Source organism: Epinephelus moara, chromosome 5 (genome assembly GCF_006386435.1).
Source record: "Epinephelus moara isolate mb chromosome 5, YSFRI_EMoa_1.0, whole genome shotgun sequence".
NCBI classification, from domain to species: domain Eukaryota; kingdom Metazoa; phylum Chordata; class Actinopteri; order Perciformes; family Serranidae; genus Epinephelus; species Epinephelus moara.
Genome location: NC_065510.1, coordinates 26,475,524 through 26,491,400, shown reverse-complemented (window position 1 = coordinate 26,491,400; position 15,877 = coordinate 26,475,524). Strand labels below are relative to the sequence as shown.

The following is a 15,877-nucleotide window of genomic DNA, read 5'->3' as shown; positions in this document are numbered from 1 at the left end:
ATTGTTTTAACAGGATAAGTTAAAAAGTGTAACTCACTCTCTCTCTGATGCGCTGTCTGTCAGAGCTAGATCAAATTAATTATTCATAATTAATACATTATCTGGAGTCTAATTTTTAAACAAGTAATATTCATACTGCTTTAAATAAACAATTTGATTGTGTTTCAAATCTTTGCTGAGCAACAGTTTTGTATGCAAAGAATTAGAGGCCTGTCCCATATAGACTCCTGTCCCAAATATAGGCCTGGGCTATTAATTTAAGTCTTACTGTATGAACTCCAAGAAAAAAATTGGTAAATTTATATCTAATAAAAACAAATGAGGTGTATTTTGTCTAGGTTTTCATCTCCTTCGTACTGTTTCATGTATGTATTATTTTTTTTGTCATATTCTTTTTTTATGTTGGATTTTGCTGTTTGACTTGTGATTTTGAAAGGATCATTTTTCAACTTATATAATGAAATATGCATATGAACATTATTGGTATATTTGAAAAATCCCACAGCGCAAAGAAAACCATAAGTACTTTAAACACTGTAATGTCTCTTTACTGTTTTTACTTATAATTTTCTTCTTTCTAAAAAAATAATAATTAAAATTTAGTACAAACTACAACTTTTAAGAAAGCTAACGTTACTCTTGCTACTTTTAGAAAATCGTATCGGACCGACAGGAAGTGTGTCCGTCACTGACAGACTTCCGTCAGTGTGCAGCAGCAAACTTGATCCGTCCTGTCAACGGCTGGACGTTCACACCACCTTCGGTTCAACAGAAAGCGGCTTGATGGAAACATGAATCGCTGCTCGGCTGGATGAACATCAAAAATAACGTTTGAATCCCAGTGACCATGAGTGGGACCGTGAGAGGGATTTCAGAGGACATGGACCGACGAATCGTACAGGTAGGTTCACCGACACACCTCGACAACACATTAACGAACGGTAACGGTAGCGTTAATGTTACAGCTGAGCTGACGAAGTGAACTAACGTTAGCTAATGTTAACGCTAAGTGAGGTTTGACCAGGCTTCACCCAAATTTCTGCTCATTTTTCTTTCAACCAAGTTTGGTTAAAGGCACAGACAGTGGTAGAAAGACGTGTGGTTAGGTGTCTTCTTTTTATTAACTAATTTATAGGAGTGGACCGACAGACAGACAGACTTCAGCTGGTAGTAATACTGACGTTAATGTCTGTACACTTCTGTAAATTGCTGCATAGTGTCTGAGCTCAGGATTCAAAAAGCTATATCATTGAAACATACATATTTTTACTTTCTATTCGGCTAATGTAGCGTGGTAATGGTATACCCCCTAATCTAAAAAATGGCACTAAATTGTCATATCACCCAGCCATGATGTAGTTTCTCAATAACAGATTCTCTCTCTGTATTGGACCTCACTAACAAAATACCAAGAATTAGAAATGCTACCAGACATTAAGAAAAGAGTTGTTGCATCTAGGTGATTCTTTGTGTTGTGTTTGTTCAACTGTTGACTGAATACTCAGAGAATCTAAAAGCACTTAACTATATCACTGTTTGCTGTCTGTCTCAGGCTGTATTTGACGAGGACACAATGTCCTCCACCTCGGTGGGGATGTCAGATTTGTCTGATGAGATCCTTCTGTGCATCCTCCGCCATGTTCCAGTGTGTGACCTGGTGCTGAATGTGGCAAATGTCTGCCACAAGTTACACACACTGTGCCACGATAAGACGCTGCTCACAAACGTCAGCCTGTCTGAGGAGTATCTGGTGAAGCTGTTTAAAAAATCACTCATCACTAGAACTGACAAAGCTTCATATTGTTCAGTGAAGATCTCTGTCACAGTTTCTGTTAATCTTTGAGTTCATGCATGTGTGTGGAACTTTCTGTGTATATGAAAAGCATGTCTTTCACAATGTGGAATACTTATTTAAGTACTTATTTGTTCTTTGTCTCCTCTAGGCTGATGATCTATTGGTCCAGCGGTTATTGAGGCAGCTAGCCAATCAAGTGCAGTCTCTCAGCCTAAACGGCTGCTACTGGCTGTCTGGCTCTACAGTGGAGCTTCTTGCTCGCTGCAGAGGAGTGTTGCACCTTGATGTCACCGGCTGTCGCCTCACTTCCCTGCGTCTATCCCGTATCCTCTCCTCGCTCTCTCTGCTCAGATCACTTGCTTTTGATGTGACGCCAGGCTTCAACTCTGCTCAGCTCAGTTCAGAGGCGGTGGATACGCTGAGCCGCCTGTCAGAGCTCAGACAGACACTGTTGACACCCAGCTATGGTGTGGTGCCATGCTGTGCCCAACTCCGCAAGTAAGAATCTGTTGGATTACTGAGATTTCACATGACACCTGTGTCTAGAATTACTCCTATATATTTACTTTTATCCATAATAATTTGATTATCTGGATAGCAGCTGTAGCATTTATGCATCATGTGGTGTCCACGGAAAAAATACCAGGATATCCAAAAATACCAAGAAGTCCCACTTCATCCGGTCACATTTTGCAGTATGCAAGCCAGCATGTTTTTCTGGCTATTGTGACCCCACAGTCTGACATTGACTGAGCCGCAGACAGATGTGCATACTGTATGCAACAGCACATACTTTTTAAGGGCAGCTGCAGTAACTACTAAAAATAAAAAGAGAACGTTTCGGAGCACAGTGTTCCACCATGTTGGGGGCTCTGTTAGGCTGTACTAGGTAAATACTAACTCATCTTAGTTTAGCATGTTAGCATGCTAACAATGGCAAATTAGCACCAAGCACAAAGTACAACTGAGGTATTTGGTCATCAACCAAAGCATTAGACAGATAGAAGTTTTGACCTGGTGGTGGTGTTAAATGAAAAGTGAAGGGGTCGATTAGATTTTAGAGGGGAACAGAAATGTCTGTCATCAAAACTACAAAAGCTAACCTCAAGGTGGCGCTAGAGGGAAAGTCAGGGGTTTACCAAGTCAGCAGGATGTATCCTCTGGGGATCATGACTGTCTGCAAAACTTTTGCCAGTTTATCTTGTAGATGTCAAGATGTCTCATGGATGAATAAAATGTTTTGACCCGTTGGAGGCACTTGAGGAAAAGTCAGTGGATAACCAAATTCATTAGGCTGTATCCTCTGGAGGTCATGAGTGTGGCATTGTGTCACAATCAAATCTCTATTCTTTAAATTAGTTGTTATACACAATGTTAAATACTAATTCAGAAAATTCAATGAGCATTCGTGTGTCATTTCAAAGCACATTATTGCTCTCTAAGGTCTTTGTTACTGTTTTAGTGCTACAGTTTTGAATGTGTGTGTTTGTGTTTGTGCATCGCAGGCTGATGCTGCAGTTTGACATCTCTGATGTAACCAGAGAGGGTATCGGCATTTGCTGTCAGTTAATGATGGGTCAGAGCAGTGTGCCACATTATCAACAGCTGGAGGAGTTCACTGCCAGGCTGGCTCCAGGAGAGGTGAGTGTGGGTGTGCATGTACATGTAATGTGTTCCCATCTGCATTTTACACTGTGCAGTTTGTTACCAGTGGATCTGTGTGTCGATGTCCTCAGGTAAACCAGACCTTGCTCCTGCTCTACCTGGCAGTGTTCAGCGTTCATGTTCCAAAGCGTCTCAGAGTTTTCCTCGTGTCAATTCCTGGTCCAAACCCTGCTCACTGGCCCGCTGCTCCCTCACTGGCCCAGAGCTTAGGTCAACAAGGTGACCTGGAGGCGCTGCAGCTCCCTCGCTCCTGGCTGGATTCCTTATCCCTGAAGCGAGCCCTGGAGGGAAACAGTCCCAAGCACCTGAGCTTCAGCCGCTGCCCAACGTTGTGGCCACAGGTGTTCCAGTCATTGCTGGAGGGAGGAGTCAGAGACACTAAGCAACTGACCAGCCTGAACCTCAGCGGGATCAACAAGGTCCTTTACTCAGAGTGTAGGAGTGTGGAAGATCAGCTGGTTCCTGCCACAATGAGCCAGTTGGCAGTCGGCTGCCCCAACATCAAACAGCTGAACCTGATGCACACACACTATCACCATGAAAACACACCTGTTGTAGGTGGAGAAACACACCTGTGTGCCAGCTTGGCCAAGCTCACACACCTGCGCTCTCTCACTCTGCCTGCCTGCACCTTGTCAGACGGTTTAAACAAACATCAAATCTCTACAAACAACACGTCTCCCTCTGCGTTGTTCCTGGGGTTAAAGAAGACTCCACGGATGGGGCTTCAGATTTACAAGCCTGATTCAGATTCCTCTGTGTCAGGGGACAGCACCTCAGGGCTCACTCTGCTCCTAGCTGGTTGCCCTTTTTTAGAGACCTTAGAGCTCATTGGTCCGGGTTTTGTCTCTGTGCTGCCTCGGCTTGAGCCCTGCACTCGTGCCACCGTGGAGCCTCGTGGCATGTGTGCGTGGGCACAAGGAGTCGGTGATGCACACTTGGCGGCACTTGAGGCTTTGCCTCGATTGCGTCGTCTGACTCTAGCTGGGCTTCCTGGGGTCCTTAAGGGGACAGGACTGATACAGCTGACCAGGCACTGCAAGGACCTACGGGTATTATCCCTTGCCAACATGGGATCACTAAAAACCATGAACTACGCCCCCGCCTTGCTGGATACACTTAAACAGTGCACACAGCTCCAGGAACTCAGGTCAGAAGATGTCTTTGTGTATCCTTCATTTACTGTAGCACTAACCATCAGACAGTCAGAAGTATTATTGTATGTTCCTTTAGTGAACAGATTTTCTTTCAGATGAATGAAAGAATGACTGAATTTTTGTTTGTCTGTGTGTTTTAGATTAGAGCAGCCCTACCTGAATGCCAACGCGTCATTCTTTGAGGCTCTGTCCTGCTGCTCTCGTCTGCAGCGTCTCTGCCTTATCTCACGCAGCGGTACCTTTGACCCACCGTCTGCAGAAACCTTCATGGAGCGATGCCACCATGTCATCATGTGCCACATGTTCATGGGTGGCACTTTGGTGGCATGTCGCACACTGCAGAAAGCTCTGCTGGACAGGTCAGTGCTTGTGCTTGAGGACAAACTCAACGTCAAACACTAATAAGCAAAAGAAAATCTAAAATTCAGCTTTTCTTGTGTTTTCTTTCTGTCAGATTTTCAGTTGAGCGCCCGGCCCTGAGTGTGGTCATCTATCCACTTCAACACGAAGACCTGCCTGCAGTCATCAGAGACATCCCACTGACACTGCTGGATAGGATCACTCTGTTCCAGAGCCACGTGGCCCAACCACCACATTTATCACCATTGTGACATCAGCAGAAAGCTTCAGTGTGACTGATGCTCAACAGCTGAGGTGCTCAGATCATTTTATTCTGCAGGAAATAAAAGACACAAATTAAAGCACTGACTGTCATCTGCACAGTGTTTTCTGGTGTTGTGATTTGTGACATCAACACGTGTTTCAGGCTGCTCGACAACAACACATCAACCATGATTGTTTACATTTACAAGTCAGAGTAATGATGGTCTCCAAAGGGTGATTAGCTGGTGGGGAGTTTTTAGTTTACTGTTCCAGGACATTTCACAGTTGGGCCTACATTGTGGTTTCTCAGTCAAAAATAACATTTGTTACTTCATATATCACTCTGTACTTTAGAAAATAAAGTGCCAAAAATACAAAAGAAGGGATGTATTGTTCAGATATTTAGTACTGAGAATCTAAATAAAATGATGTTGTAATAAACTCCATATAAATTATTTTTAATTCTTGTCTTTGTATCACTTGTCTGTTCATGTCATCTTTTTGAATGGTCACAACAGATACACACCAGTGTTATAGTGTAGGTGGTGTCACCCATTCCCCACAGTGGTGTCAAATAAGACTTGAGGAATAGTCTGACATTTTGGGAAATACGCTGACTTGCTTTCTTGCCAAGGTAGAAAAGACTGATATTACTGTGCTTTTGCTAATTTTAAAGCTATAGCAGCTGGCAATTAACTTAGCATCAGCTTGGTTAAGAAATAGTCCAGCATTTAACCTCCCAAACAACTCAGTGTTGATCATAGAATTACATGGAACAGTCTGCAACCATGCTAGCTGCTCTATGAGGTTTCACTGAGGCACAGTGGTGCTTTTAGTTAAATGCTAACTCTGCTAGCATGACTAGGAATGTAAATGTAAATGACTTTTAAGATACATTATTGTGATTTGTTTAAATCAACCCAGCATTGATACTTAAAGTCTTTCTGATTAAAAAAAGTAAAAAAAAAAAAATCAAAGTTATGTATTCCCTGCAGTCTGTTATATAAATGTTTTGCATCATTCACCGTCCTACTAAATGAAAGCAGTAACGCTAATCTCCACGGTGGACTCGGAGGGGCAGGAGCACAGAAAGTTTTCTAGCATGTAGGGCAACCTATGTGTCCTTTAATCACCTGTAAGGGCTCCCTAGAGGATATTCACTCAGGTCTTTTGCACACTGGGCTTCTGTAGAAACAGCGACAGAGCCAGACATAAACATTCGAGGCATTTTCTGGCAGCTATGTGGACTATTTTCAAGCCATTTGATATCATGGAGCCCCTAAAAATTGTGCATCATTTGGGAAAAGCATGATAGTTGATCATCAGTCTATTAACTTTTTAATATTTATAGATTCCTTTATTCCACTGAACTCCTTGGCATATTCTAGGTAGGATAGGAATTTGGCATAAACAATTTACTTATCTTGAAACCTAATTTTGTTATACTATGCAGTAGTAGAGTTCACAAAATTAATGTTAAGCTGTCACAATTACATTAGATTTCTTTAGGGAATGGCCTAATAGACTAAACAACATGGGCATGTGTTATTATCTGAGTGACACACAGCTGAAAGTATTACAAAAAACATTTGGGGCTTTTGAGACAACATTGGGTGCCCCCCGCCCAGCCTCTGTGTAAAAGACACTCCATCGTGTCTTATCTACCCTAGGGGCTTCCAAGCACCTTAAGAGCATAGGGACACCCCCGTCCTCCCAAGTCCACCAGTGGTGACATGAGATAGTTGACACTTTTAGGCTGGACCTCTACTCCAAGTCACACAGCTGGGCAGTGAATGCGACATACAGCCCTGGGTAGAGTGGCTTTGTGAACGTGGTTTCCTCTCTGTGCATCAGCTGCAGCGTCGTGTCACAGACACAGTAGTAGGTCAGACTACCCGCCTTATGATCGAGGTACACGCCGACTCTGGAGGACTGAGGCTCCGGCACCTCAGTCTCCTCATCATTGTGTCTGAAACATTTGCTGTTACTGTTTATGTCTAAACTCCAGGATTTGTCATTGCACCCGAACGCACACTCGGAATAATAGTCTGATCTGCCCAGATCTTTGTATGCCACTGCTACTTCAACAGACCTGTCAAACTCCACCTCCCAGTAACAGCGTCCAGTCAGACCCTCTTTGCACAGCACCTGATAGAGGTGAGAGAACCTGTCTGGGTGTTCAGGGTAGTCCTGGACTAGATCTGTGAGCTCCGCCTTTCTGTTCCCCTCAGACAGGACCATCTCTCTGTATGCTGTGTTTGGGTCCAGGGTGAGGTGACAGTAATCTGTGAGAGGAGAGGAAGAAGGGGACAGATATATAAAAAACTGAGTCATTTAAACACCTCAAGCCTCAACGTGTGACTGCATTTTGTTTCAGGAATAGGCCAACATCAACACTCTCAACTGGGATGACTTTAAAACTTGCTGTGAGAGTGAAGGAATGATTTAACATTTTTGGAAAATAGGCTTATTTGCGTTCTTGCAAAGAGGTACGTATGCATAAGTCAATATAGTTATATGTATGGCATTATATGAACCATATATTTGTCCATATAGTAACAAAATTATTGCCAGCATGGCAGTTCTTGGCTCCTATGCCCAACTGTATGTTCAGTACATATCCTACAGAGTAAACAGCTAATTTCCATGACATGTCACTGTTATCTGTTTGTGTTTGTTCAGCAATCTATGAGAGACTTTTTATTTTTTTCATTATTAAAAAAAAAAAAGGACTCACATTTTAAGAGGTCTGCTCTGGTCTGAGGCTCATCCATCAATGAATCATCTGCTTCACCAAACACACACACACACACACACACACACACACATCACACGTTCAGTGTCATATTAACAGTTCTTTTCATGTGCTTATATGTGACGTTAAAATCACTGACATGCTATTAATAAGGATATTTTTGACATCAATGTATTACATAATATGGCAAATATTAATGATAACACAGTATGAAATGATAACGCTGATATGTTATTAGGGGACAAAGTCCATCCATGTGTGATGCTGGCACATTTGTTGCGTGGGTGTGTTGTGTGTGCTTGCTCCTGTAGAAATCAATGTTAGTAATGTGTTTCTCTCTGTGACTCTGGCAGAATACAGAAAATAATCAAAAATGGTGACTATGAAATTAATTGGAAAATAATCTAATGTAATAATCAGCTTATAATGCATCCTATTGATTATGAACACACAATATTCATCTTAGAAGGTATTACACATACATACAGTATGTTTTAAAGCATCACTTAATTCATTAATATGGGTTAACCATTCATGACAATTAATAATCTCATGTTTTTTGTGGAGAAGAGGTCTGTTAAAAACATTTATTGTATTTTTTCTATCAAGTAATGTCTCCATTAAGAATCTATTTCCATAAGAATGGACGAAAACTAAACCCCACACATTTAAGTCAATATTTTTTGTGTTTGTAACATGATAGGGATCTGAATGGGTTAAAATGGGTGCAGACAGATGACACACACTTGTCATAAACTACATTTTACCATTGACGCTGGAGATGCAGCTCCTCTCTTGTTGTTGCTGTGACTTTGGTTAAAACTTGTATCCGGGACGCCTGTGTCGACTCTGACAGCTTTGTCTTTGTATATTGCTAGTGTCTACAAATATCAAACTAGACTCTTATACAGTCTGGCTCACTGTCTTCACCTTGTTTCACCCCAGGAAGAGACGCAAAACTCACTTGTATGTTTATGACCAGCTGCGGGGAGTGGCCTTGGTCTACATTAAGTCAACGGCACAGGCATAGTAGTCTATCACCGATGTAGTCGATCGGAGCGGAACATCCTATACAGAGTAGATGAAGCTTTTAAAACAATGTACGTAACCTAGAAATAAGCAGTGGTATATTTAAAGTAAATTAATGTCATTGTTAGCACATTTTAGGAACCACGACGTCAGCTTTATAAATATTACTCATTATCAATTATTCAGGTCTTGCTTAGTGTCTGTCATTGAAACATCGTGGTGCGCACAACATGACAGAAGCTAACGTTACGCAGCTGTGTCCTAGCTAGCATTGTAAGTTGGATTTTTTAAGTTCTGTTAATTGTCGCGTTGTTAGATAGATTAAAATCGTTAAATATGTTAACTTCTGTCGCCTGTTCGTGTGTGCGAAACGGGAGGAAAGTCTCGGTCCCTGTAGCTAAGTTGTCCCTCTTTTCAACGGTTAAAAAGTCGACCAGAACTCTGAATGTAACAGGGGTACACGATTTGTCACGACACCGGTTACCCGGACTCCTCACGCCGACTCCCTGGCAGCTGCTGTCCGCCAGATCTGTGTCCCTATCAGCCGCTTCCCATGGGGGTGCAGACCCTCCGGGCTCACCTTCAACCCCAGCCGAGAGCGACCCACCAGACAGGGAGAACTTCGGCTCCCTCTCCACCGACATGTCCTCCAGGAGGTCGTTCAAGAAAATGAGCCCATACATCCAGGACCTGCAGTATCGAGAGGAGGACGATAATGGTGGTAAAGAGCCGGTGAGACCTCGCAGGAGGCCCGGGACGAGAAACACACCGTACTGGTACTTCCTACAGTGCAAGAGGCTGATCAAAGAGAACAAGGTGAGTCCATCTGAGCTGGTCTGTCTGTCCCCTCACCTCCTCCTGTGTGCTAACATTACATAACATTATGTGTCCTCTCACAGCTGCAGGAAGCTTTGGATGTGTTCAGCAGGGACATGCTGCAGGGAGAGAGGCTGCAGCCGGAGGAGTTCAACTACACTGTGCTGATTGGAGGCTGTGGTCGAGCTGGACAGCTGAAGAGGGCCTTCAGACTCTACAATGATGTAGGAATATCATATTTATACACTTCTATAATGCTTATATGGTCCCTTAGCATGTTCATTAACATGTCACATGATAGACAAGATCCTAAAGTGGTGTAAAACAGTGTTCTCTGTCTGTTATATAGAATTTGTCAAGCCACAACCAGCTTGCATGTGTTATTTTTAGTTTAACTATTGATTTACAATGTAATAAATCCTACCTTCACGAAAGCTATAGGCCTGATGTTCAATGTTTGTTATGGAAACACCTCAGTTTCATACACCGTCTGGTAAGTTCAGAAAATGACATCGCTTTACTGTAATGCAGCCTTTATAACCAGGAAAAGACAACACTTACACTATTACAATATCCAAAATTTAAGAAGATATCTAGTCTCATATCATGATATCCATATATCATTGATATATTGCCCAGCCCAAATTCAAGTTAGATTATTTGTCAGTTATCAGCGTCACATTTTTATATTTCAGATGTCAACTTCTTGACACAAACTTCTCAGGTTGAGTATAATGTCTGTAATAATGTGTGTCTTCCAGATGAAGAAACGAGGTCTAGATCCCACAGATGCCACCTACACCGCCCTGTTTAATGCCTGCGCTGAGTCGCCATTCAAACAAGCAGGTCTCCAGCAAGCGTTGAAGTTGGAGCAAGAACTCCGTCGTAAAAACCACCCCCTCAGCACCATCACGTATCATGCCCTCCTCAAGACACACGCCATCACCAACCACCTTCAAGCCTGCATTCACACGCTCAGGGTACGACACGATCCGACATTACTGCATGTGTGTGGAAGGTTGGTCTTGTGTTAGATTTATGTTTCTACATGAGTCTGTGTTCGTTTGTAGGAGATGCTGCAGAACGGCCATGCTGTAACTCGGGAGACGTTTCACTACTTGCTGATGGGCTGTTTGAAGGACAAGGAAACTGGATTCAGACTGGCTCTACAGGTAGATATGTGATTTCTAATCACACATCTTTTTTATGGTTGAGGTTTTTGGTGCGCTACAACCAAAGCTTGTTTCTGTTTCTGTTACATATTTAAAAGATTAGACTTGTGCAGATGACATGTCATTTCTTGCATGGGCTTTTTTATGTTTAACATAGCAGCAAAATTGCTATCTAAATTGATACTGTACACTAATAGACCCAACTTGCACAGTGAAACATACAAAGAAGTTGTCATCGCACAGTCTGTAGGCTCCTTTCTCTTTGTTTTTGTTTCAGGTTTGGCGGCAGATGCTGAGATCAGGGATTACTCCAGACTCAAATGACTATAACCTGCTCCTGCGAACTGCCAGGGATTGTGGGATTGGCGATGTCGCCCTCACCACTGGTGTGCTGCTGCAGCCTGGCCAGAAGTACGAGAGGGATCGTGCATCACGTGTGAAGTCAGAGTCTGGATGTAAGGATGTGGTAGACATTGACCTCTTGGAGAGGCAGTTGTTTATCCAACCTGATCCACGCAGTGCGAGTCAGCGGGACAGCAGAGACGGTGAGGAGGAGCCCTACAGCAGACAAGAATCAACCCATTTAGTACCAGTCAGACAAACAGAAACCATCACGCTGCCTGTTGACTTAGCAAGTGAATCTGCAGCCCCTAACCTGCTGGACATTTTTGAGGGTAAGAGCAGCGGTGTGGTGTCCCTTGGCACCGTGGATGGACCCACAGATAGGCTCGCCCTCATTGGTGGAGCAGAGGGTTTCCTGGAGAAGATGGCGGCTAACAAACTGAGTCCAGACCTCAAAACAATGACTCTGCTGGCCGACACGATGGAGCCGAGCCACCAGTCTCTGCAGATGCTGCTGAAAGTCGCCAAGCAGCACAAAGTGAAGCTCGATGTCGCGTTCTTTAACTCTGTGATTCGCAAAGCAGCTAAAGCTGGTGACCTGGAGGAGGCAAAGGTACACACACACACACACACACACACACACTCTTAACCAAGCTAGAGTTACATTCAGTTCACCCAAATTAGGAAAAAATATTTTCTTGATTACTTTTCGTTCTGCGTCCACCCAAATTCACCAGTTGTGGAAAGTAACTAAGTACATTTACTCAAGTACTGTACTGTAAGATACTTTTAGTTTACTTGTAAGTATTCCCATTTGATAATACAAAATATAATCAACAAATAAAGATGATTTATTATCAGGGATAAAGATTAAACTTTATTGACTTCTGAGGGTAAATCCACAAGATACCCAAGAGGAGAGGAAAACCTGGACCATGTTTTCTCATGTTTTTTGTGCCTTCGTGACTAATGGTCATATGACATTAGTCTAGTATTGAGAGACTGGTACAGCCACAGCAGTGAAACAGGCTGCAATTGCAATCCTGCACCATCAGTTTTCATCCATTAAACTGCTTGTTTTTGCCACAGACAGGTTCAGATTGTGTCAGAAGTGTCTGACAATATTACAGAAAGGATCCCTACAGAGAAAAATAATTTTTTACCTCACCTGTCCCTTGTTCCAGTCTTGTGTCAGTGTGTGCAACCAAGTCTGGCTCAAGCAGAAGTCCCATTCTGAAATCTCTGACTTTTCCATGTTGTCAAAATCAGCTTAATATTCAGCCATGACATTGAAAATCTTTTAGATAACACTAAGCTACACTTTATGTACCTGTATACAGCAAACTTCTCCCGACATTATTCTCTCCAACATTATCGATTCCATCTCGCAAGATTTCAGAACGAGACTGCTCCTTGAGTGAGACTTGTTCACATTAACAAACAGACTTAGTTTTGTAACTTAGGTGAATGGACCCCTTTTTAAGTGTGCTCACTTCTTTCTCTTTTTAGTCTGTGCTGAGTGTGATGCGACAGCGCAACGTAAACGTGGATGCGCAGACATTTGGGAGCCTTGCTTTCGGCTGTGAGCAACAGCAGGACGGGCTGCAGCTGCTGACAGACATGGAGGTAAAGAAACACGCATCCTACAAGTCAGAGTGGATGTTCCTTTTTTTATGTTATATTTGTGTAATCAAGATCAGAAATCCCTCTATATTCTGTCACAACTGCACTAAGACATGAACTTTAACATTGTCATAGTGAATAATACTCCAATATTAGCAGGAATTGTTTTAGGAGTAGTAGTAGCAACACTAGTGAAGGACCAAGATTATGATTTGACAGTTCTTTCATCTGCATGTGTTTTTCGCAGGAGGCGGGATTTAAGCCTAACATCCAGGTGTTCTCTGCTCTGATTGGCCGAGCAACTCGAAGACTGGATTACGTCTACCTTAAAACATTGCTGAAAAGTATGAGAAGCATGGGGGTGTGGCCTAATGAGGTCATCATCAGACAGCTGGAGTTTGCCTCACAGTATCCCCCCAACTATAACAAGGTAAACACACGTACAGTTCATCAGGAAGCTTCCCAAACCAGTCAGTAGATACCCAAGCATTAAAACTTAGCAGTGTGGATGGGTAGGTGCAGATTCTGACTGCAACCCTGAAGCTAAAGACTCTGCTGTAATCTTCATGGCACAATAACTTTATTAGCAGTGAATGAAATAAGTTTCAAATGGATGAAAAACAGATGTCCCAAATCTTTTTGCATCAGAGACCTACAGAGGTTCATGACAGCTCTGAGCCCTTTCTGTCATTTCCAAATTTATTATTGCTATGACACTCGAAAGGTCGAGGTGTGTGTGAGCCTTGTGCTTTAACTGAGCTGTTTGGATGCTTTTATGTTGTCCAGTGCTGTGAATGTTTCCATGCAGCGTATTTGTGTTAAATATCAGTGGCAAGGCCTCTCCACTAAAGTTGATGATAAAGTATGTATGTATGTATGTGACACGACAAACTTTTCTTAACCCTAACTAAGTAATTTTGTTGCCTTAATCTAACCGCCGACACCTTCTTAGGCCTTGATCAGACTTCCAGCTCAAATCATTTTTTTTGGAATGTCCTCATTGTAGCTCACATCAGATGTCAAAGTGTCTTTGAACACAACACACAATGATGACGTTAAATTAAGTTAAGTGATGGAAGTGCTGAGCATATCCATGCTGCTACTAGCAGAGCACTAAAGAAGCCAACATGCCGAACAATAGCCTGTGGACAGATGCCAAAAAAATTGTTTGGAAAGGCGAAATACGGGACCTCCATGTCTCATACTTCTGCTTTGGAAAGCCGTGTAACCCATGTTGCTACATAGTTACTGACGCCTATGTTGTGACCATAGAAACCCACAAATACAGATAGGCTGGTGATGTCTGGACGCACAACAGTGCCGACAGTCTGTTTTAAAGATCTGATTTGAGAAATAAATTTGATTTGCCTGCACTCTGAGCGTAGCCTTAGTCACATGAGTGGACTCACATGACTTACCGCCAACCCCTCCTGTGAAGGTACACTGTAAAAGCCTCCATAATGCCACCATAATGATGGTGGGGCGTCAAAATCTGACGAGCAGGGATGAGATCACTTTGGTTAAAGCTCTGATAAGCCCACTGTGTGTCACCTGCTCAGCACCAAATATCAGACTGACACAGTTAGTGACAAGCTGGTGAATATAATGCAGCATTTACCAGCTAAAGAGGCGGGGGTCGAAGGACAAATCAGCTAAAAGGAGAATTCATGTTAGACGTGCATGGTGGACAGAAACGTGACTCTGCTAAATGAATGGTCCACGTATTAGTGGATGTGTAAATAGACAAATGTATTTTGCTCTTAGCTCATTCCTCTTCCTCCAAGTGGCCAAACACTGCTTTATAGACACTATTATTAAATTCATACTTTAGATGTGCTTTCTTGACTGATTCATATTTTTATCCTTCTGCTCCCCTCTTTATTTTCTCCCCTCATCTTTCCTCCCTTCCATCGATCCCAGTACAAGTCCAGAAACAAATACCTTGACCAAATCGATGGTTTCCGTGGTTACTACCAGCAGTGGCTGAGAGACATGCCTGCTCAGGGCGCTGAGGACGATCGGGCAGGGCTGCAGTCTGTGGCGGATGCTGCAGTGTTAAAAACAGAAGCTGAAGACGGACTGACAGAGAACCAAAGGAACCAGAGGGCAGCAGCGAGGAGATATAACTCTCGTAAGAAGGACAAGACGAGCAGCGCTGCTTTGTGACAGCACTCCTGAATATATCTCTCTTTTCTCTCCTCCGTCCTCTGATGGTGTGTTTGTATGCAGCTGTGTAACACTGGACGGACTCTGAGTTGAAGTTGCAGCTCCATCTTCTGTCAGTTAACTTATGGCAGATGTGTTTTTCTCCAAAGACTGAACAACTGTAATTTTCTAACACAATTAAAGACTGTGTATTACACTATGTTTTGTTTTGAAATCACATGCAAGATGCACATTGCTCATTGGTCTTTGCAAGTTCACTGGGAGATGAGGTGTATCAGATCAGGTTTTTAAAGTTATTTTTTTTCTTCTCAGAACAGACTCAAACAAAAAAATTAATTTAATGAGCCTTATTTGAAGGATTTGGAAGAGTGTTGAGGGGCCATGGCAGGGTATCAGGGTTTTATACTTTGTCCTATTGAACTGTGAAAAGTGTGCATTTGCAGAATCAACTATGATCAAATGATGATATGTAATCATCTAAAAGTACTGCTTGAAACTGAAATCTCAAAGGTTGAGGCATCCTTGCAGTCTGATAGACTAAAATTTAACGGGATGAAACTGAACAAATGTGTCAGCGATGGACTATGTTAGCAATATCTTCTTAAAAGAGGCAACCTGGATCATGTTGTGCTTCAACAGAGCAGAGGAAATCGGTTGTTAGTTGTAACAATTTTGTAAATAAACTTTCTAAAGAACAAGTAAAAGAGAGGCTTAAAAATACTGTATGTGTAAGGTAATGTGGAAGAAGGCGGTA

At 42.6% G+C, this 15,877-nt stretch overlaps 3 protein-coding genes across 5 annotated transcripts; 2 read left to right on the top strand and 1 right to left on the bottom strand.

Annotated features, from left to right (window-relative positions):
- Positions 1-701: 701 nt before the first annotated feature.
- On the top strand, positions 702-5,664 carry fbxl18 (F-box and leucine-rich repeat protein 18). 2 transcript variants are annotated; one of them, XM_050044669.1, is made up of 7 exons: positions 702-901; positions 1,553-1,750; positions 1,944-2,293; positions 3,301-3,436; positions 3,532-4,610; positions 4,758-4,976; positions 5,072-5,664. In XM_050044669.1, the coding sequence occupies exons 1-7, from the start codon at positions 848-850 to the stop codon at positions 5,226-5,228; spliced, it is 2,193 nt and encodes a 730-aa protein (XP_049900626.1). In that variant the 5' UTR covers positions 702-847; the 3' UTR covers positions 5,229-5,664. The 2 variants fall into 2 exon arrangements, with proteins under 2 accessions (XP_049900626.1, XP_049900627.1); XM_050044670.1 differs by lacking the exon at positions 1,553-1,750.
- Positions 5,665-5,864: 200 nt separating this feature from the next.
- On the bottom strand, positions 5,865-8,960 carry LOC126390392 (stonustoxin subunit beta-like). 2 transcript variants are annotated; one of them, XM_050044672.1, is made up of 3 exons: positions 8,743-8,959; positions 7,958-8,005; positions 5,865-7,505 (listed from the first exon to the last, which is right to left on the bottom strand). In XM_050044672.1, exons 2-3 carry the CDS (start codon positions 7,992-7,994, stop codon positions 6,985-6,987), a joined length of 558 nt encoding a protein of 185 aa, XP_049900629.1. In that variant the 5' UTR covers positions 7,995-8,005; positions 8,743-8,959; the 3' UTR covers positions 5,865-6,984. The 2 variants fall into 2 exon arrangements, with proteins under 2 accessions (XP_049900629.1, XP_049900631.1); XM_050044674.1 differs by having other exon boundaries at positions 5,889-7,505; positions 7,958-8,008; positions 8,743-8,960.
- Positions 8,961-9,062: 102 nt separating this feature from the next.
- ptcd1 (pentatricopeptide repeat domain 1) lies at positions 9,063-15,852 on the top strand. The gene is made up of 8 exons (XM_050044671.1): positions 9,063-9,820; positions 9,904-10,044; positions 10,582-10,800; positions 10,891-10,992; positions 11,270-11,947; positions 12,844-12,960; positions 13,205-13,387; positions 14,878-15,852. The coding sequence occupies exons 1-8, from the start codon at positions 9,341-9,343 to the stop codon at positions 15,121-15,123; spliced, it is 2,166 nt and encodes a 721-aa protein (XP_049900628.1). The 5' UTR covers positions 9,063-9,340; the 3' UTR covers positions 15,124-15,852.
- The last annotated feature ends 25 nt before the right edge of the window (positions 15,853-15,877 follow it).

Coding starts and splice junctions, on each gene's coding strand:
- fbxl18 (XM_050044669.1), top strand. CDS start 848: ATGAGTGGGACCGTGAGAGGGATTTCAGAGGACATGGACCGACGAATC. Junction 902..1,552: donor TGGACCGACGAATCGTACAG/GTAGGTTCACCG, acceptor TGTCTGTCTCAG/GCTGTATTTGACGAGGACAC. Junction 3,437..3,531: donor CCAGGCTGGCTCCAGGAGAG/GTGAGTGTGGGT, acceptor CGATGTCCTCAG/GTAAACCAGACCTTGCTCCT.
- LOC126390392 (XM_050044674.1), bottom strand. CDS start 7,994: ATGGATGAGCCTCAGACCAGAGCAGACCTCTTAAAAT. Junction 7,506..7,957: donor CAGAGCAGACCTCTTAAAAT/GTGAGTCCTTTT, acceptor CTCCTCTCACAG/ATTACTGTCACCTCACCCTG.
- ptcd1 (XM_050044671.1), top strand. CDS start 9,341: ATGTTAACTTCTGTCGCCTGTTCGTGTGTGCGAAACGGGAGGAAAGTC. Junction 10,045..10,581: donor CCTTCAGACTCTACAATGAT/GTAGGAATATCA, acceptor TGTGTCTTCCAG/ATGAAGAAACGAGGTCTAGA. Junction 12,961..13,204: donor AGCTGCTGACAGACATGGAG/GTAAAGAAACAC, acceptor TGTTTTTCGCAG/GAGGCGGGATTTAAGCCTAA.